The sequence below is a fragment of the Sander lucioperca genome, chromosome 2 (genome assembly GCF_008315115.2).
Source record: "Sander lucioperca isolate FBNREF2018 chromosome 2, SLUC_FBN_1.2, whole genome shotgun sequence".
NCBI lineage: Eukaryota > Metazoa > Chordata > Actinopteri > Perciformes > Percidae > Sander > Sander lucioperca.
Genome location: NC_050174.1, coordinates 30,341,948 through 30,363,876, shown reverse-complemented (window position 1 = coordinate 30,363,876; position 21,929 = coordinate 30,341,948). Strand labels below are relative to the sequence as shown.

General features: G+C 38.7%; 2 protein-coding genes across 3 annotated transcripts in view; both read left to right on the top strand.

Annotated features, from left to right (window-relative positions):
• The window catches only part of dmrt1 (doublesex and mab-3 related transcription factor 1), a 34,564-nt gene extending 29,448 nt beyond the window's left edge, over positions 1-5,116 (top strand). For both annotated transcript variants that reach the window (XM_031305505.2, XM_031305506.2), the window contains exon 5: positions 2,304-5,116. In XM_031305505.2, coding sequence (XP_031161365.1) covers positions 2,304-2,464 — 161 coding nt within the window. In that variant the 3' untranslated portion in view covers positions 2,465-5,116. The remainder of the gene's footprint in view (positions 1-2,303) is intronic.
• A 4,723-nt stretch (positions 5,117-9,839) lies between these two features.
• Positions 9,840-14,056, top strand: dmrt3a (doublesex and mab-3 related transcription factor 3a). The gene is made up of 2 exons (XM_031305504.2): positions 9,840-10,884; positions 12,687-14,056. Exons 1-2 carry the CDS (start codon positions 10,287-10,289, stop codon positions 13,706-13,708), a joined length of 1,620 nt encoding a protein of 539 aa, XP_031161364.1. The 5' UTR covers positions 9,840-10,286; the 3' UTR covers positions 13,709-14,056.
• Positions 14,057-21,929: the final 7,873 nt, after the last annotated feature.

Genomic DNA, 21,929 nt, shown 5'->3' with positions numbered 1-21,929 from the left:
GAGTTTTAAACTGTTCGTCAGAGAAAACAAGCAATTAAGTGACAAGATGTTACCTTGACGAGTAATTTTCACGATTTTGTGACATTATTTTTTGATTAATTGAGATATTGATAATATCACAAATCATTAGTTGCAGCCCTACTAGAAAAATACCCATCATCAGTTCCCAGAGCAACATGAGACGTCTTACTGTCTCTTTGTGGATTACAAGAGGACATAATGGGACATTTCATGCATTATCATGGACATTATCATCGAGCATTTTGAATTAACCATATACAGTAATATACCTGTACTTGAGACTGTACATACAGTACATACATACATATCCATATGCAACTCACCAAGAAGCAATGTGAAATGGAGCAACTTATGATCCTTACAATTAAGACAACTTAAATTGTTTGTCCGACCAAAATACTTTCTCATTTGAGATGCTAGAACCAGTGAATGTTTGTCATTTTTACTTAATAAATTACTTAAAAGAGAAACCATTTATCAAAATTGTTGCCTAATCAATCAGTTGACCAATTGTTTCAGCACAACACCAAAACAAATTCTAAGTTGTCTATTGTTAAGTACTTCAAAGTCAGTTTCTTCACAGATAAATATCCTGTTATATGGCTTGATCAAGGTTATAAATGAGGATAAAACAAAACCGTTGAAGGTTCGCAAGAGTTATTAAACGTCAGTAACATTTGAACGCCTGTTCAAACAGCCTGATGTCTCTTGTCATTGTCCTCACAGTGTTATTAGAGTGCTATAAGAGTGTGCAGTTGCTGCAGACAAGTGTTGAAATGGGTGGATGCACAGACAGTGGCTCTCATGTTAACTTTAAAAGTTTGTTTTGTGTTCAGTGCCTTCCCTTTTTGCTGACTGATTCAATTTGCTATATATCCTGAAGAATCGTTTGACCGTGCAGCCATATTTATATCAGGTGAATACAGAGAGGATCATTTATTCTGCAGCGCTGATGATACGACTTTCCTCTGTCTCACTATAGTATTTCTCTTCTCCTTTTTATTTACTCACCTTACAGTGCAAAGAAATTTTTCATTTTATGTGTGCTGCTGTGCTGTCTACCTACCCAAGGCAATATGAGTTTATCATATTAATGACTTTGAGGAGTATCCAAGAAAAAAGATTTGTTGCTTAATGCCTGAAAGAAAAGTGAGAGATTTGAGGTTTATTTACTTTTCAATTATATAAACATCCTTTACCATAGTGGAACAACAATTCAATGTTTTTTTGCCATAATACTGACAAGTAAATATTATCATAGATGTGGTATTTTACCACTTTAACGCATTTTGTAATGGCCCGGTTTGAGGAGATGTCGGTAAGGATGTTGATCTCACATTGGGGACTAGTACCCATTTTAGAGAGGGGGTTGTAGCCGATTCTGTGGTCTGTCCCGGGACCATGGTCTCTGGAACGGACCAGTGGTTACTGCCACTAGGGGCGCTAGAGACACTGGTCGCAACCAGCTCCTCAGTGGTCTGCCCTGTGGTCCCTGTGGTCTGTGAAGCGGCTTTAGTATTTTCTCCCCTTTCCTGTCGTTTTGACAGCACTGTTAGCTGGATAAATGTCAGAGATCATAATCTTTTGTCTATAAAATACACTATATCAGATATATTATGATTATTATTATTGTTATTATTATTGATTATGAAGATCCGTGTGGTCAGGACCAGCTGGTCTCTGGCACGGACCACTGGTCCGTGCCACAGAGCAACTGGTCGCAACCACTGATGAGCTGGTTGCGACCAGTGTCTCTAGCGCCCCTATTGGCAGTAACCACTGGTCCCTGCCAGAGACCATGGTCCCGGGACAGACCACGGAATCGGCTACAACCCCTGCTGCCATTTTAGGTGTGCGATACAGCGTATCTGTCAGTATCAACACCAGTTGCAGCATGAGGTATTATGGATTTTATGAGATCATGATGGAAACAAGATGACCAGAAGTTCCTGATGTGCATGAATTGCATTTTCTATTGCTGATTGTCTGTAAATTCGGTAAAAGATGCACTACATTTGGATGGAAAACTGTCTGCTGAGACAGACAAGACGCAATGAATCATACAAATCGGCATAGGCACTCTTCAGACAGTCTCTCCTCGAAGACATTCATGTTATTGTACTTGGTTGTTTACATTAAATTGACAATAGTTGCCTACTTTCACACCTTCAAACACACACCTGTTCAATTGTGTGAGGTGGCCTTGACTGTTGGATTGTCTGTCAGCTAGCATCCTCAGTGGCTCTCTGATCAGGAGTCTCTTGTCTGTCTCGTCCCTGCAGCCTTCTCCCCCAGCAGCATCACCACTGGTCACGACTCCACCATGACCTGCAGGTCCATCAGCTCCCTGGTTAACTCCGATGTCAACGCTGAGTGCGAGGTCGGCAGCGAGACGCCAAACTTCACCATCAACTCCATCATCGATGGTGACGCCACCAAATAAAAGAAGCTAAGGATAATTTTACACAACAAAAGCATTACGAGATCAATTGATCAAAGTTACTGCAGTTACTGTTCGCTGCAGGTTTCTCTGTTTGTGTCCAGGAGGCACGATAACGTATTTTCCACACCTCAGTTGAGAATACAGGTGGTCTTCGTATTTTAGCTAATTTTTAGCTGTTAAATGTTTTGTTGAAGCCAGTTCACCAGCATAGAAAGTGCTCGGAAAGTAAAAAAATTTACAAGTTCACAAATAACAGCATGCAATTACTTGAGAAGCATTCTCCAGAAGATAAAGATAAACAAACATACATTGAATAAGTCTCATGATTATCAGTAATCAAGATTGGACCAAATTATTCAAACTAGACGGTTGTACACTAGTTTTTCCTCTTCAGAATTAGGCTGTTTGGATAAACCCTTTATAAAGGCGACTAAATGTACAGTAAATAAGTGACGTGTTGTGTTTTTGTAAAGTTGTACACTTGTTTTTCCTTTTCGGAAAGCAACTGTTAATGCAAAGTGAAGTATTTTTTATTATCCAAAAGATAAAGTGACGCAACATGCTAAATAATGATATTCAAATCCTTTTCAAGCATGCAGTAAAATGGACCAGTGCAGTTTTGACACAGTATGGTTAGATATTAGTGGACGATCTTTTGACAATCAGAATACAGGCTTAGTGTTTGCAATCACCGTTACTTAAATCTCAAGCACTTATTTAGAAATAGTCAAAGGCTAAATTTGGCCAAATGCCCTGGTTGACATGCAATACATGTAGTATAGGTTAATTATTTTTTAGTTTGTATTAGTCTATTGTTTTTCAGCTTTTGAAGTCTGTTTTGTGATCTAGTTAACCAGAAGACAAAGTTGAGCCCATCCTTTTTAGTAAGCACTGATTTGGTGATTTGCAGGTCAAAAGATGTCGAGGTTAAATAGTACCTCAACACCAGGCTGAATAGCAACATTTTTCTGCCCTTTTTGGTTGAAAGTTTCAAGTGTGTTTCACCTGTGTTACCACACCCAACTGTGATGTCACGGTGCTCTGACACACCCTGGAGTACACATCTACACCACTGCAACAAAGGGGAGAAGTTAAACCACTGGAGGTCAGCAAAATAAAGATGTTCAGGTGGCGTTAGGCTACATCTAATAGTTGTTTCAACAATATTTAAATGACTGTGTATATATATTTATGTATATAAATATATAAATATTGTCATTAAGACTTCCTAAAAACTGATACTGGATTTTTGAGGATGAAATATTAGTTGAAAACTTTGATGATACATCGGATGCCAATTTTTCATAGACACAAACATTTTTGATAAGGATTCCTTAAATTTTAACGAATTGTGACAATTGAGATAAGGTATATTTTATCAGACGTTATAGAAACTAATTAATCTGGTGGTTTATTTAATGGTTTCTAAATGATCTCAAACATTTCTTTGGCATTTCTTTACAGCAATTACTTGTTGACATGTACACCACGATGAATATATCTGCTGATATTGGATAGCCTGGACTATTTATCCACCTAGCTCTATCAAAAACTTTCAAACTAAAATATTGCCCAGATGTATGCCTATACTAATGCCAAAGACATCTTTTGACCTGTTTGTACAGTGTGAACAACGATCAGATAGTTTTGGAAAAATATGTGAAAACTGCATTTCCTTTTGTCCGGTATAAATAAATGTGTCACTGAATTAAAGTTTTAGAGTAGAAAACATCTCTGATAGAGACTCTGGGATATCCTCCTGCAGGACAACGTGTGACTGGAGGGTTAGCGGGGAGAAAAACAGGCAGGTTAGACATAAATCATGTTTCCCTCCGTTGCGTTGGCATGTGATGAGCACCGGCTGCTTATTTATGGCACCGATCCAGCGGCATCATTTATTCCACAGAATTTGCATGTCTATTGTATATTTAACCCCTTCAGGCCTGGAGTTTTACTAAACACATGGGTGACTGTTTACACACCTTGGTACGGCCTTGTAGATACAGCGGAAGCTGAGGACCTGGATTTGTAGCAGTGATGTGTAAAGCTGAAACAATTTGTGGATTAGTTGATAATCAATTAATCATTTAAGGGATTTTTTCAAGCAAGGTTGTCTTAAATTGAAGTCCATTTTCTTTTGGTTTTGGACTGTTGTGATGTCACTTTGGGATCTGGGAAAATGTCACTTTCCATTGTTTTCTGATGCTTTATAGACCAAATAACTAATCAATTAATAAATAAATAATTTGATGAATCTATAATAAAAAATAATCGTTAGTTGTGTTTTTTGACATAAATACCTGGTCACAGTGTTGCTTTGTGTAAGTAAATACCCCAAAAGCTGTTTTTTTATTCCATGAACTAATGAATGTAATCCTGTTGCCCACTTTTGAGTTGTGTTGTTTAAGTGTTAATTAAAAAACAACTCATATGAGATTTTGCCAACTTTTCTGCCTTTGTGAAGCCGACTAGTACACCACTGTACTGCATATTGTTGATGTGTTTTGTGTTTTATGGAGATTCAGTTCCAATTGCATGCTTTGAAAGTGTTTATTTGTGTTTGCGTTTGAATAAGACAGCAACAAAAGTAATTTGGAGTCTCGGAGTTTATGTCGCTACAACTTTTAGGTAAATAAAAACGCTTTAAAGTGATGGAGTGTAAATGTGATGCTGGAAACAACAATATAAAACAGACAAAGAAAATTACTTGTATTTTCTTTCTGCTGCGTTGTGGGAACATTCATTGGATTCTGCCCCATCTGTTGTAATCAATAACGTGACCATCTTGTTTTTTTATGAAACGCACTTACTCTTAATTTCATCCACCAGTGGTTTTAGAGAGAAGAATGTGGAGTTACCTAGAAGGCTTTGACATTATAAATCACCTCTTGAGACCAGATTGTACAGCAGTATCGATTGATCCTGATATATCACAGAAATTTACTGTCACTTCTGTTTTCAATTAAAGATACAATCAGTCAGATAATGACTTAATTGGATTTTACAGAAGATTGAGTTTTATTGCCCCGTTGCTTTACGAGTTTAGTTAAGGAAGGCCATTTTATCACGGTTGTCAGGGGCGACCGGCTGCCGCTTGCCTTGTCCTTCTGTAGCTGTTGCCCCGGTGTACAGCGCAGGGGAGAAAGTGTCACAGGATTGGTTTTCCTTGAGCTGCCTCTGCCTCCATGAATCATGCCCTCCCCATAATAGATAAAATCTGCTCGGATCCCACCGCGACACCTCCAGGTGGAGTGATTGCTGCTCGACACAGACAGGAAGCGTTGGATGAGGACGCAGTGAGCTCAGAGGTGGAAACTTAAAACTGTTTTGGATCATTTTTAGATTATATATTCATGCCTGAGGATGCCACTCTCAGTTGACTGGAGAGTAAAGAATATTCTTTAAGATTAGTTTGGATCAGCTCACCTGCTCAGGTGCCAGAGATAATCTGATTGGTTGTTTGTTACACCCAAGCGGTAACGTCCAGTGACAGAATTTTAATCTGGGGATAAACAAACAAACAAACACATTTGGGAACATGCATGGCCACATTAGGCCTGTCACCACATAAAGGCTCTCCAACAAAAAGTGTATGCCATAAGCCAACATTTTTTTCAGTTTTTATGCCTGAAGTGCTGTAATTTACAGAAAGTCTAATGTAGATTTCCCCTCCCAACTTTCTTAGTTGCAGGTCCTCATACTTCATCAACTTTGGGCCACTAATAAGCCACTAAGATGAAAACACCTGTATCGATGTACAGGGCCTTTGAATTTTTCTACAGACTGAAACTGTAAATGTCTCAAATGGAAACAAATTTGAAATACCAAAGCAACTGAGGCGGATTATTAAACACTTTTCAAGATCATACAGTAACTTTACCAAGCTAAATCACAAAAAGGAGCATCTTTTACACATTGAGATGCTGATTTGTACAATTTGTGTAGCCAAACTTTTCTCTTTAACCCTTGTGTTGTCCTCGGGTCCAATTTGACCCGTTTTCAACGTTTTTTATATCAGAAAATGGTTTTCTTTCATCCAAATTGCCCAAACATAACTTGGAAGCATATGTGCGTTGTATGGAAGCCATACAACGTTGTTCGCAGGTAAAATTAATAATTACATTCATTGAATTTTAGCATTTCAAAAAAATGTGTAAAGGGTTTTAAAACCGTATCCTGACTAAACTTTAACATATACCAGTCTGATTATCCACTCAACATCCTCTGACTTTAACTTTCTATTAGTCAGAATAATTCATAATTTCTGCTTTTTTTAACTCAAAAATTAGGTATAATGTCATTTAAATTAGGTTTGTTGACCATGAATAAGAAAAAGCGTTGAAAAATGTGACAAAAATGTTTAAAACAGCGTCAAAAGCATTCTAAAACGTTGGAAAAAGCACAAAATAAAAATAATTTTCAATTTAGACCCGGAAGGACAACAAGTTAATGGTCGATGGGAAGACAACAGGAGGGTTAAACATGTCATTTTTTTGTTTTTCAAAGCATCTTTGACATCCTGGGTTCTACCTGCTGTCCTGAGAAATTACAGCATTCCATTTAAATATTTTACTCATGCAGTTGTATCAATTCTATTAACCGTCTAAAAATTCCTTGAGTATTTTTGAAAAGGCTAATAGCCAACTTCTCTGCATGTACTGGCTGTAGTTGATAGTCTGTCCTGTTTGCTGGCTAGTAGTTGGAGGATCGCAGTGCTGTTTGAAGGACAGGCAGAGCTCCGGTCATAAATGTCCAAGCACCAATAAACAGGCTGAACTAGACAGACTAAACCAACTTAACAGGCCGCTGTGACTCCGAGCATCCACAACCAATCTGAGGACGTTACCCATCATTTGTCTTTACACCTGCTCTGCCTGATCTGAGAGGAGGACCACACTTCTCCACCAGTGGAGTTTCTATAATTGACTTAGACTTTTAGATTTTCCTTTATTCCATGATGACCCCTCAAGAAGGTATATTGATATAGTTACACATGAAGATATATAAATAAATAAATAAATAATGAATGACTTATCATATTTATAATTATGTTAACATATTTAAAAAAAAAAAAAAAAAAAAACTGCCATAAAAGGTGAAGAACTGCTAATCACAAGATTGTATAATAATTGTGTAAGTGTCAAATTCAAAAAATATAATATTAGAATAGCTGATTTTTTTCCAATCTACATGTAGTGATCATATAGAGTTTTTCAACTTATTTTGTAGTATCCTAAAAAAAACATAGACTTCCTTTTTCCCTGGAGATTGATGGTGGCTGAGTGATGTTCTCACTAATTCAGACGTCCGGCTAATTCCTCTGTAGGATCTCCGTGTCCCGCCTCCCTGGGGAGACTTAAATCAGCGTTTCTGTGACAGGACTTCTGAGTGGCAGCAACGCCCCCAATCAGCACCTAATAATAACTCCACTCAGCAGAGGTCAGCTCCTCCTCCTGCTCCTACACCCGCTGAAGAGGGGCCCTGCTGGAAGAGTTGCCTCTGCTAATATAAACATGAGGTCCAAGATGTTAAATGAGTGACAAGAGTAAAGCCAATATTGAAGATAAATATAATTTTGCAAACAGAAATTAATTTTTGAAAATACTTTCAAATATTAACAATAACTTGGAGGCCCCACTGCAGTGACTCTGCGGACCCCCTGTTGAAGTTCTCTGCTCTAAATGATGCTAATTATGAACAGTAATCCTATACTAACATACAGTTGGCTATCAGGCCTTTTTTAAAGAACATGTAAAATCATTTTTGTGTTTTATATTAAATGCACATTCAGCAGATGATATTTAAATAAGTCTTTCTGCATCTTTAACTTGCATCAAAATAAATAAAAAAATCAGGCCTTATGCCAATTACAGTGCTTCCTGCAGTAAAAACTTTTATTCCAGTTTGTGTTTTAGTCTTTTATCAACGAACAACATGAATAAATTTATTATGCGTTGTGGTGTAGGCGTTCACCCACCACCTCCCACTCCCCACAAATCTACTCGGCCGGCACAAACTGCAAAGCCACTCTAGTCACCTTGAAATTTCCTCTGCTATTTTCCAATTAAAAGCTTAATAGCCCTGGAGACGGGCTTCATGTGGGGAAGTTTACCGTGCTCTTATTCTCTGTAAGCCGCGCAAGGCTCGGATCCCATTATTTGCTTGAATAAACCTTTTTTACGGTCAGAAATGGGCCCCGGCTTTGTCCGGTGTTATGTTTCAATGCCCTCTATTAGTCCAGCAGAAGGGACATATCAGCATCCTCGACATAGTTCCCAAAGGGCTTTTATACATGTGGAGACCTAATCATCTAAGTTATGTACGATTGTGTAAAAGGTACGAGAAGCTGTGAGCACTTTGTCCAAATTAAGTCTTATAGTCTGTGGGCCTGCAGGCAACAGCGAGGGGAAATATACACTAAAGTCCTGACTTTTAAAATAAAAATATATGAGATCTTTGATCTTTATGCTTATGTTATTTCCTAAAAATGAACATTTGTGGGAATATGTATCTAAAGAGACCTGCGTTTTGACAGCTGGGATGTCACATTATTCTCATTTGAGTGTAACAATTGAGTTGTTGGACTTAAAAATAAGTTTAAAGCTTTAGTCTAATTATTTATGATGCCGTTTTCAGTCTAAATGGCATGTTTTTTTTCATGTTGAATTGTTAAAATATGAATTTTATGTGTCATATTTTTCTAAATCTACAAATCGGTGCCAACAGAAAAGGCACAGACTTGTGCATGTAGTCTTTTAAAGTATTATACATGTTTAATTGGTTGTTTGCTTTATGCAGGGACTTGTTTTTCCCCTCAGTGTTGACAGCTGGGATGTCACATTTGATACTCAGTTGACTTATGGCTACACATCTTTTACAGTAGGTATTTATGGTGCTACTATGAGTTTAAATGTCATGTTTTTTTTCCATCTTTACTTGTTTTAAGAAATGTGTATGCTTTATATTTTAAAAATCTACATTTGGATGCCAATAGAAAAGACACTAACTTATGCGGCTTGTCTTTTAAACTATCTTTACCATAAATGTTTCATGATTGCTGGGGGTGGCTGTGGTTCAGAGGTACTGTAGAGTGGGTCGGCCCTCAACCACAAGATTGGTGGTAGTTTCAGTATAACTGTCATGTTTTTCTCATGTTAACTTAACTGTTATATAGGCTATTTCTTTAAAAATCTTCAAATGGGTGCCATCAGAAGAAGCACTGACTGTCTTCTAACCTCCTTTGAATCTTGTAATGGATATTTGTTTCATAAAGGAACCTAAGTTCCCTTGCATATAAAGTGTTACATTACAGGACAGTATTGACAGCTGGTGTGTTAAAAAAAAAAGTTGTATATTTAGCATCAACAAAGTTGAACAGTTAAGTAGAGATTTATAAGCTTACACATATCTTTTTAGATATTTTCCCAAGTGGATAAATGAATTGTCCTGCAGTTTGACCTTTTTCTGGACCAATTCTGGAGATAAAGTTGCAGCTTCCTTGCTAAAGCTTTGAGGAGTCTCAACTTTTCATTTCAGCTACTTGATCAAGTCTTACAATCTTTAAATACATGAAGGGGATGTTTGTTTCTGCAACCCAGTATGTTTGTAGTCTTCTTGAATTTTGACAGAAAGTTATTGTCCCGTTTTTTTAAGGAAATTCTACAAACGTGTGAACCTTGCAGGGAAACATTATCTAATCCTCACTGGCAGGTTTTTTTTTTTTTTTTTCCCCTCTCAGCCTCACATGGACATTTTTTGCAGCGTGCTTTGACGCAAGTGACAGCGTTTGGTTACTCGTCTCCATAAGTGCGTGTCAGCCCTGATGCATATCTGTGCTGTCAGCCGGGGGAAAGGTGGATCCTCCACAACAAGCCAACACCTCTTATCCTCACCCTGTCATGCGTGTGGCAGAGCAGCTCCATCCAGCTCCATCTCTCGGACTGCTGCTGACAACAACACTCCCGCCCCGCCTCGCCTCTTCGCAGATGCACTTGGGCGTCCTGGAAAACACGCTGACAGAATGAATGGCTACGGGTCCCCCTACCTGTACATGGGGGCTCCGGTGTCTCAGCCCCGGGCCCCGTTGCAGAGGACCCCCAAGTGCGCGCGCTGCCGGAACCACGGCGTGCTGTCGTGGCTCAAAGGTCACAAGCGCTACTGCCGCTTCAAGGACTGCACCTGCGAGAAGTGCATCCTCATCATCGAGCGGCAGCGCGTCATGGCGGCACAGGTGGCGCTCCGCAGGCAGCAGGCCAACGAGAGTCTGGAGAGCCTCATCCCGGAGTCCCTCAGAGTGCTGCCCGGCATCGGCATAGCTGGAGCCGGCGAGGGGACCCAGGGAGCACCGCCGAGGACTGAAGAGCTGGAGCTGAGGTGGAGCAGCACGGAGCCGGTGCAGGCCGAAGCACAAACATGCACAGGTGGGAGAATAATGAAGAGGACTGCAGGATAGAGTTTGACTTGAAATGTTTCAATTCCTGATGAATTCTGACTTTTATTTGAGGGAATTACATCAATGAAAAATGGCCCAAATTATGAAGTGACGTTTTTTTTTGCAGAAAAAAAACTAATAATGACAGAAATAATTAAAAACTGCTACTTATTGCAAGGCTATTGTACATATTAAATAAGTCACAAAGTGCCACATTCTCACAGGACCTTTTTACCAATACATATCTATTTTGTGCATTGTTTTTACAGTTTTCACACAATCATGCATAAAGATTATGTCAGAAAAATATTTTTTATTTAAAATAAGAAAAAAAGGCAATCCATTCCTAAATAAGTACATGCAGATGTTTAATCTTGTAGGCTACACAGTGTTTGGATCGTAGCAGTGTTTAAAAGTAGCCTACTTTAAGATAATGACATTTGTGTGGATTTTTAGGTCATATGCCTAGCTCTAAATGTTGCTTTATAGGGAATGACAACTTTGCTAAAATGAAAGGATTCATTCCAACCATTTCCATTGTTTTCAAAGAATCAAGATTCGATAAGAAATATAAAACTATACTGATTCTCAGGGGGAGAAATGTACATGTCACAGCAGCACAAAAGGCTTAAGGTAATAAAACAATCAAACATTTAATTTTAAAAAAATTATCTTTTATTTATTGTGCTAAAGGTCAAATAAAAAATTGTTTGTTTTTGTGACATTTTTACAAAATATTTTTGAAAATGTTTGGATTTTTAAAAAAGCCACCAAAAAAACTCATTAAGCTTATATGAATTATTAAAAGGGATCTGACAGCATTTGTAATAAGTTCATGTCGCATTTTTTGTTTTGTCATTATATACAGTATATAGCCATATTGAAAATTGCATGATTGTTTTTTTTCTTTTTCTTTTACAAGAAATTATTTTACACTAAGCTTACAAAAATATAAAACAATTATTCAGTGTTTGTCATTTTGTAAAATAGCATAGACCTATGAGGCTGCAAAACTCCCTTTTGACAAAAAGAATATCAATTCGTAGATAAAGCTGATTTAATTTCAGTATTTTAATAGTTTGTTACCTTCTGTTTGTTGTTGAGCAAGCAAATACGTTTTTATTGAAGTTTTCATGAAAAAGCAATAGGCCTATGCTCAATATTCCCCCCTGGCGTGATAATTATAGGCTATACTGAATTAGCCTATTGAATATTATGTTATAATATCTAACAGAACAGTGCAGATTTGGGTTGTTTTCTGAGACTTAAACATTTGGACACAATCACCGATCAGCTGACTCCACATCACGCTGACAAACGGAGCTGAGTGGTTTAAAAGATTACAGTAATCAGCGGCGGACAGGACCAATCGAATGTAATCGCCATATTTCTTGCAGGAGGTCAACTTCAGATGAAATGTTACCGAGCAACAAGCGATCTGTTTACAAAATGTGGTCAAAAGACATCGACGGTAGATTCCTCACTGACACACAGTCAGCACTTTGTGTTAACAGCTTCGGAGAGGAGAAAGTCAAGTAAATCCGCATTATTCTCTGTGTTGGAGACAACTTGACAAGCGATTCATTCTGTGTTACGTTTCTCTTGATGAGAGCTTAGGAGAGTGGAATTGGAGTTTGCATTAAAAGGGCAGAAATGTTTTTGAAGTCAGATTGGTGTCTTTTATTCATTAGGCTACTTTGTGCATGGCTTTCCTGCAACCTGAAATGTGTTTTTACCCTGTGTGTTTCCTGCCCAAACTTGTTCCCTGACTGTCTGTTCCTTGTGTTGCAGAGCCGACAGAGGACGGTCCTGATGAGGGGTCCGGGGGTGAAAACGGGGGGAGCTCCAGTGAGAAGGAGCAGGACCCGGTCAGCTCCCCTGAAGGCTCCAAACCAAACTCCTGCTACACCCCGGAGCCCCCAGAGACCCCCTCCCACCCGGAGGACAGTCGCTACAGCCTCCCTAAAGCCGGCAGCACAGAGAAGGAGGCCAAAGCCGAGAGTCCTCAGAAGTATCCGGTCAGCTCTGGAGAGCAGGGCGTGCTGATCGAAGGCCTCGCCGGCTCCATCAACCTGCCCTTCAGCCTCCGATCCAACCGGCCGCCGCTCGAGGTTCTCAAGAAGATCTTCCCCGCTCACAAGCCTCCTGTCCTGGACCTCATCCTCCGAGGCTGCGGGGGGGATCTGGTGGGGGCCATCGAGGTACTGCTGTCCAGCCGGAGTCCTGACGGGAGCGCGCATCCGCACGCCGACCCGCACCAGGACGCCCTATTGCTGCCTTCAAACGGACACCTGTTCGAGCACACGCTGGGTTCCTACCACCCGGTGTCCTCCTCCGCCAAGTGGTCGGTGGGCTCTGCTTTCCGGGTCCCCGAGTCCCTCCGGTTCACATCCGATTCTGCCTCGGGCGTGGTGTCCACCGGTCCGCTGGGTGTCCCCCTGCAGCACCCGTCCTTCCCGCAGCCCACGCGCTACCCGCTCATGCTGCGCAACTCTCTGACTCGCAGCCAGGCCAGCCCCTTCATGCACAACGACGTGACTCTGTGGAATACCATGGCTCTGCAGCAGCAGTACCAGCTCCGCTCGGCGGCCCAGTACGTGTCGCCGTTCTCTCCCGCAGCCCCAACCGGCACCGGTGGCTCCGTGTTCCGCAGCTCCCCCATCCTCCCCTCCAGACCCTCCGAGGAGCAGCGCATCAGCATCCAGGAGGAGAGCTGCACGCTGGGATCCAAACCCGGCCTCTACTCCCCTGATGAGGAGTACGAAGAACGCTCCGACTCCGCAGACTCCCGCATCCTGAACTCATCCACCTAAAGTAGTATCTGATGGACTAATACAGCAGGGGACACCAAAATGTATTATTGTGAATGGACATCCAGTGTGTGTGTAGCCAAAAGGGTATTTTTCTGTCTTATTTGAATTGAACTTTGTCAAGCAATCACCCTTTGATAAGGTGATGTTAACCCTCTAACATCCACTCATGCTTTCAAGATGTCAAGTGGAACACGACCAAAAACGGATGAATGTAACAGACTCACATTGTTTTTGAAAATCTCTCATCTATTTCCTGCAAGCATGTTTAGTACTGTGAAAGTTTTCGATGTTAAGGATCATCAATGCATGTGAAGAGTATGCCAAATAAATCAGAGTTTTCCAAATGGATCAGATTGTTGTCTTTAGTGTCACTGACTATTAATAATGATTTAATTCCAAATGGTTGGCTGAATTGATATTTAACATAGGTTTCAATATTTCAAATTAAATGTTAAATACAGCTGGTATCTCAATATTGACTTTATTGTAGCAGTGGTATGAATTACTTAACTAATCTTATACCCTTCTTAAGTAAAGTCATGTGTAGAGACAAGCAGTGGTAGAAAGTAACTAAGTACATTAACTTAATTACTGCATTTTGGTAATTCTGAGGTACTTTACTGGAGTGTTTCCATGTTATGCTATTTTATACTTCTACTCCACATATGTTTCAGAGGAAAATATTTTAACACATTACATTTAACAACTTTAGTTACTTTGCAGATTCATAATAACGATACAAAATATAATCAACTAATAAATTATGTAATATTACAGTATACATGTAAAATTAGCTTCACCTTTACCAGCTGCAACACTGTAATGAACACATTAATGCATCATTAATTATAATTAATTATAATCCAATAATATATATGATTTTGAAGTGGGCCATTCTGCATAATGAGTACTTTTACTCTTGGGACTTTAGGTAGGCTGATGCTAATACCTTGGTACCTAAAGTTTTGAATGCAGGACTTTCACTTGTAACTTGGAGTATTTTCACACTGTATTACTACTTGTATAAGTAAAAAGGTCTGAATACTTCCTCCACCACTGGAGACAGGACAGACATATCAAATCATAATAATTCAACAAATGCTCTACAGTAATCGGTGTTCTTTTTTGAGGTGACTATGTATGAGCAATTTGCTGAATATTACAAGTGTAACAGCATTTCACATAAAGCATTGTGTATCTAACAAAATGCAGCTCTGATATACAGATCCGAGCATGCAGGATTCATTAAAATATCACCACAAAACATAACAGTAACACTCACAGATGCTGAAAAGAACCACACATCTCTAAAAAGTCAACTTTTCATGCAAAACAGCCCTGTTTACAGCTCTGTGGCGATGCATTTTCCGGCTGATCCAAGAGGCTTTTTAAATAGTTTATTTAGCTTAAGAAGAAGGAGAATTTTCTCAATATATAAGGGTACATTTCAACCTTCAGTTTGTCACAAACATTCAAATCAATCAATCAACATGGCTTTCACTGGATAAGAAGGGTATGGTCTGTAATCTAAATCTAAAGTAACTAAAGCTGTCAGACAAATGTATAATTATGTAATATTAATATTTTTCTCTGAGATGTAGTGGAGTAAAAGTCTAAAGTTGCATACAACTACACTGAATTTGTACAGTACTTGAATACATATGTTATACTCCACCATTGATGGTGGTAATGAATTGGTCCAATATAGAAAAGAGTGTGTTATATAAAATAAATACACACTAGTGTCATAGTATTCAGTTTGAAGTTACCTGTACAGGTGTTAACATTATGCATCTTGGTTAAAGAAATGAAAATGAAAAATGTTAGAATAAAACACAGTAAAACTAGACATTGTTGGAGGTCATTAAATCAGCCCTCATTTGAGACGAGCTTACAGACCAAGCATCATTCCGTTCGACCCGTCTGGAAATGTTCTTGGTACATCTGTGTTGCTGTTGTTTCTCACAGAGGTTTGGAATTAAGCTGCTCTGCCGTGCTGAGAGTCGCTGGTTGGTTTCTTTGACAGTCAGACTCTGCTGTAATCAGACCACAACTGACTTTTACAAGTCAATTAACAGCTGGGGGCTTCTTTTATGTTTTAATGCCAATTTTAAGCCCAACATATTTCAGCTTCCTGACTCCTTTTGGGCTCAAAGGCTGAAGCATCATTTTATTTTGTTTTATTTTGCTGACTGTAGGACTGATAACACATTCTAAATTAATAATCACTAGCTTTAAAAAGTGTCATTTTTTTACGCTCTGATTTATTAGACTTCCTGAATAGGCAGCAGTGGTAGAAAGTGACTAAGTAGTGTACCTAAGTACAATTTTGAGGTAGGCCTACTTGTACTTTACTTGAGTATTTCCCTTTTCTGTTACTTTATGCTTCTACTCCACTATATTTCACAGAAGTGTGAATTGTTGTACTTTATCTCCATTATGCAATGACACTATATTGTACTGATAAATCCATTTTACAAATAAAGGTGCAGAAACAAAGTACTTAGTGATCATCTCCCTTAGTTAAAACCTTTCAAATGCTTCCATCTAGTGGTGAAATACATCTACATCATGTTTATGTCAAAGGCTAAATCTCAAAACTGAACATAACACAATTCATTAAGTTCAAAGCTGTAGAAAAGCCAAAGAAAAACAAAAAAAATCCCCATGAAGATATTTTTAGACTCATGTTATCATCATTCATTTTCTAAATGTCTCCAGGTCTCCAACAGTTCTTCCTGAGAGTAGGGAGAGTATTTATTGTATCACTGTCTCTACAGTTTTCCTAAACCAGTCAAATAAGACACACTGTGTGTTTCTGATTAACTTTCTAAATACAATTTCTGATCACGTTTCTGTTATGAGGTTGTTTTCTTCACTGAAAACAGCTCCAGTCTGCCACCCTGTGGCCCAAATGGGTATTTTGTTTTACTATATCATCTTGAGGCCTACAGTTTAGTACACAATATCACTGAGGTCAAAGGTGACAATGCTTCATTTATTTCTCATCATCAATATTTTATTACAACATGTAAAAGCAGCTGGTGCAGCCTCATTAAATGCAGCAGAGACTTCATGCAGGAAAATAGTTTTGGTTTGACTATTTTAAACAGGCCCTGTTCAGACCTGGCTTTAACATGTTTCAAGTGGACAGCTACAAGTACATGTGTTCACACCTGATCTTGATTCGTAGTACAAACCTCTGGCTTTAGAATATGTCTCCATATGCATCTGGAGTGACCACTACTTGTGATTAGATCATAAAACACATACATCCTTTTGGTTTGCAAAGACAAAAGTACGTTAATGGTTTTAACCTGCCAGAGGCAGTAATGCCTAGTCTGAATTTTGTACTATTGGTGGACCAAAACAAACATTGTGAAGGTGTTACTTTGAGCTCTGGGTGATTCTTACAGCATTTTTCACTATCAATCGATGGAGCAATTAATCATCAGATTAATCCATAATGAAAAAAAAAAACATTAGTTACAGTCAGATAAAAAATAGTTAAAATGAGCTCCACTTCGTGGCCAGGTTAGCTCAGTTGTCAGAGCAGGCGCACATATATAGAAGTTTACTCCTTGACGCAGCGGCCGCAGGTTCGACTCCGACCTGCGGCCCTTTGCTGCATGTCATCCCCCCTCTCTCTCCCCTTTCATGTCTTCATCTATCCTGTGGAAATAAAGGCCTAAAAAATTATCTTTGTAAAAAAAAAAAAAATGAGCTTCACTTCAACCAACATCAGTAAAATCCTGCTGTTACACGTATGCATACAATACACGAACAATAAAAATCTAATGATATAATATATAATAGTTTAAAAGTCACAGCGGAAATTTTACATTTGAAGTACATTTTGATTACATACTTTTACTTGAGTAACATTTTCAATGCAGAACTTTACAGTTTGGTATCAGTACTTTTACTAAAGTAAAGGATCTGAATACTTCCTCCACCACTGCAGTCCACAGGTGAAGGACACGTCCTCCTGTTTGTTGCACATTATCCAGGAGAGGTCGAGGTGTCAGACAGAGACAAATGTCCCGCCTGGTGTTGTATTCAGCTGCATGTGTTGTCGGTCCATCAGAGGCTAATTAACATAACAGGATCCCCAGTGATCCCACTCTGCTCTTCTGTCTATACACAGCTCCTGTTACACTTTACGGCATGCACAGCAGGACACTTCCAACAAGATGCTGTTGTTTCAATCAACCCCAAAAGTAAACTGGACAGCGTGTGAGAAAGTGTCATTATGTGTCTGTGTCTTTCTCCAGGTTGAGCCCATTAAAAAGGATCAGTTAAACCTTTGTACTGAGTAATTTCTAGAAACACCCTAAATAAACATTACGATAAAGAGCTATACTACATTTAAGACACATATACCCTTGTTTAGAAATACAAACGGTGGAGCTAGGCCTTCAAAACAAACAACATGATTTTTTTCTTTTTTAAGTCTGTTTAAGTCTTTAGGGATAGAAAAAATACCACAAGATTATATGTTTATATTTTACGTTTATTGAATGCTGAAAAATATGGCTTCTAGACACATTTTCCAAAGTTTTTTGAGAGAAAAAAAAAAGAAAGTGTTTGTTTAGTTTTGCATCATGATACCTGGGATCCCTTCAAGGATATGTGCAAACTCCTAAAGGATCCCAACTACCCTACATAGACCCTTGAAATTCCTTCAATAATGTCTGGAGTGAAGGATTGTTGGATCCCTGTACCCCTGTACCCCTGTAGGAAAAAACACCTGGAATCCATTCAATGATACCCCTGCAACGATCCAACATTTAACTCCTTTACTAACTCCTCAAGGGTACCTGGACAGTGTCAAAAAACCCTCCTCTAAAAATGCCTGAAATCCATTTCAGGCATTATGTCTTTCCTGAAAGATCCCCCTTGAAATTCCAACTCGCTCAGTAATGCCTGAAATACATTCAAGGATCCATGGAACCCCGTCAATGATTTCCTGTGTTGCCTGGAACCCTTTCAAGGGCCCCTGAATCCCTTCAAAGATTGCTGGATCTCCTTCAAGGAGTCTGAAACCTCTTTAAGGAACATGGAAACTTTCAAAAGATCCCCAAACCCCTGCAATGACCACGGACATTTCTTCAATAACGCCTGAACCCCTTCAATGATTCCTGGAAGCTTTTCAAGGATCAACAGACCCTTACAAAGATGCTCGAAACATGTTCTCCAGACCTCGGAAAAGACCAAACTCGTTCAATAACGCCTAGAATACATTTTAGGATCAATGGGAACTTCTAGTGGATTCCTCAAGGATTTCCAGAATACTTGAATTTTCTTCAAGGAAAATTCAGGATTTCCAGAGTTTGTTGCAGGGGGCTTGGGCTCTTCTTGAAGTTTTCGAGGTCCTTGAGGAGGTTTCAGAATCCTTGAAGGAGATCCAATTATCTTTTTGAAGGGTTCCAGGGGCCTTTCAAGTTTTCCAGGTTGTACTGAGGGAGTTTCAGGCCATGACAGGGGTAGAGGGAGTTTTCAGGGATCATCAAAATAAATTTAAAAAATGATTAGGCTACAGAACTTTTGAATGGGCCCATGACAAAGGATGCCAGGCAATATTAAAGACCCTTGGAACCACCTTACCACCCAAGTCCCTTTGAGCCTCTTCTAGATTCCCCAAGACCCTCTGACAGGCCTGTCTTTAAAAGATGCATGGGATTCCTTCAAGGGACCCTGGAAGGTCCTAAAAGATTCGCTGAAACCCATTCAAGGACCTCTGGAGGCCCCTTGCCCCACACTGCCATAATGAGCCAGCGGACACAGACAACACATTTCACCTGGAGGGTCCAGCTCCGTGCGAATCCTCTTGTCCGACCGTCCAGGCGGCTCTCAACATCAAAGCATTCCTGATGTGGAAGCAGCAGCCTGGGGTGGCCGGTCATAACCTCCGTAATAAATTAGGACGAAGTGGCAAATAAAGCTGCACCTGCAGGCCTGACGTCTTCACCTCCAACACATGGAGGAACTGTTAAGAGGCACTGCCATCATCTGGAGAAAAAATTAAATAAAAACAATGATTTTTAGAAGGCAAAAGTCATGTATTTCTCCATTTAATTAAAGTCTAGAAATATGTTTTCTAGAACCCCAGAGCTAAAATAAATTATAATACGTTTGTGAGTGATGCAATCAAAGATAAAAAACCATGATGACGTAGTTTGATAGCTAACAGCTAAAACAGCTTACTACCAAAAAAATCCTGTCTCTTAAAGAATATAGATGTCATATCAGATTAATAAAGCCATAAATGCAAAAAACAATAAACACATTGTTGAACAGTTACTAGCCTAACAAATACTACAAGTCGTTTGCTTAATAAAACATAATATTTTAATTCTAGAGATCCCATGAAAAGAAAGAAAATGTTAACAGTAAAGAACTATTCTCAAGATACCACAAAATGTCCTTCATATGATTAATATAAGAATGTGAAAATGAGTTTACATGTTTTTATATATAAAGTGAAATATAAAGTTATGAGATCTGAAATAAAGAAAATAAGTTACATTATACGAAAATAAAATGTTACATGTAGGCCTTGAGCACTATAGTTTTAAAACTCCTGTTTCAAGCCAAGCAGGATTCAAACAGGACAAAACAGGTCACTACCCTACCCTTATTTTGAATGGAATATACAATACGTCTTCCTTTTAACATCACTTTGTTCGTTAATTTCACATAACAACTAGTTAAGCAGACAAAAGGTTAAAGTCAACATTATTTTCCATGCAGTATGCCATGTGGATGTCTGTATTGTCCTGTTGTCAGTTCCCATGAAAGTCAGTTGGAGCTGAGTGAATGCTATGATGTCTCTTATTTCTTTTTGAGTCAAGCTTTTAGTCAGCAAGCCGCAAACAAAGAGCCAGAGATAGAAAGTTGTCGACATTCCTCTTGTAAATTCATTCATTCAAAGTCATCGGTCACACCCAGCTATGTGCAAATAAGGGTCAACAATCACTGGAATTATTGTATAAGCTATTGTATCGTCTAAAGACAATGAAAAAAGAAGCATCTTTCTGTTATTGTTAAGCAATCAAAGGTTTAAAAAAAAAAAAAAAAAAATCAGTGTTTTTTTTATTCTTCGAAGGATCAAATGGCATTGCATTTCAAAATAAACCTCATAAAAATGAGAAGGTTAACAATAGGATTTAGTGTTTATAACACTAAATCCTATTTTTAACCTTCTCATTTTTGAGAAGAACTGCTTTATATCTGTGTCTTAGTCATTATAGGCTTAAATACACATTACCTCATCCCTTCATGCTCATAAGGGATGAGGTAATGTGTATTTAAGCCTATAATGACTAAGACACAGATATAAAGCAGTTTTATTTATTTGGCCTAAGGTTCCTTAAATTTGTAAGGCTTTGTGTTTAGGGTCATGGTTTGAAATAAGGCCTAAAGTTAAGAGTTTTTATTTGTGAGTTTTAGAAGTTTAGAAGGGAAAACTTGGATCTATTGTTAAGATCAGTTAAAGTTTGTTGCTGTAAGTATATTTTAGGGTGGGTTTTACTTGTTGTGTGTGGAACTATGCGTGCTGACATGGTGTTATTTTTGTCAGGTGTGATTGTTGTGAAAACATTGTAATCATCATCGTCAGTTACTTCTGGCAGGAGGACAGAGTGTAACAACCTGCAGGACACATTTATCACCTGTCTATCTGCTCTGTGGCAAGGCAGTTTGATCTCTGTGAGGTATATTTACACACATCACAGATTAGACACTATGCAGGATATAATGTGCTTATCATCATTGTAATATTATTTATTTATAAGACTTTCATTGTGGCCCTCGGATAGGCTATAATAGGCCTGGTCTTTTTTCTTCTCTTTTTACATTTTTGTTGCACTATCGCTTAATAATATACTATTTGTCAAAGGATTTGCACTGCATCTGATGTTAAATAGCTTGTTCCAACCTATTGCAGTTTTTTTTATCTGCTATTGGTGCCATTGTAGAGGGGATTTTTAAAATGAATTCCAGGGTCACTGCACAATAGCCTACAAACATAAAATGTTGGATTGTGAAATACATGGAAAACTGATCTGAAAAGGGCAATGTATGTAGCCTATATTTTTTGTTTATCTTCAATTGAAAGATTAGATGTGGGCTACTTTACCTGCAATTCAAGTTTGATTACATGCATTTAGCACACAAATAGGATACAATAGCCAACAGTAAGATTTTATGGATGAATGCC